The sequence below is a fragment of the Opisthorchis viverrini genome (genome assembly GCF_000715545.1).
Source record: "Opisthorchis viverrini unplaced genomic scaffold opera_v5_109, whole genome shotgun sequence".
NCBI classification, from domain to species: domain Eukaryota; kingdom Metazoa; phylum Platyhelminthes; class Trematoda; order Opisthorchiida; family Opisthorchiidae; genus Opisthorchis; species Opisthorchis viverrini.
Genome location: NW_008751764.1, coordinates 1,376,340 through 1,376,579, shown reverse-complemented (window position 1 = coordinate 1,376,579; position 240 = coordinate 1,376,340). Strand labels below are relative to the sequence as shown.

The 240-nt window shown below is 52.5% G+C and overlaps 1 protein-coding gene across 1 annotated transcript in view; it reads left to right on the top strand.

The window, feature by feature from the left end:
* Nucleotides 1–71: 71 nt before the first annotated feature.
* T265_05642 (hypothetical protein) overlaps nucleotides 72–240 on the top strand; it is a gene marked incomplete at both ends in the record, with an annotated part of 6,547 nt that continues 6,378 nt past the window's right edge. The window contains one exon of the mRNA XM_009170701.1: nucleotides 72–230. Within this exon, the coding sequence (XP_009168965.1) occupies nucleotides 72–230 (159 nt within the window). The remainder of the gene's footprint in view (nucleotides 231–240) is intronic.

Sequence of the window (240 nt, the reverse complement as noted above, 5' to 3'; positions counted from 1 at the left end):
GGCGTAGGCGGACATCAGCTTCTCTGTCAAGGGTCGAGTTTACAATGCTGCGGTGTCCCGAACATAACCCGATGCGAAAAGCCATCAGACCGCAATTGAAAGAGAGCTTGCGATCCGACCGTGAAGTATGGTGGACACAGAAAGTCAAAGAAATGGAAGAGGCCGAGAAAGCCGGTAATGCCCGGAGATTGTTTCAGTTAATCCGTGCGACCGGTCCCCGGAAACCACCTGTGAGTGAAA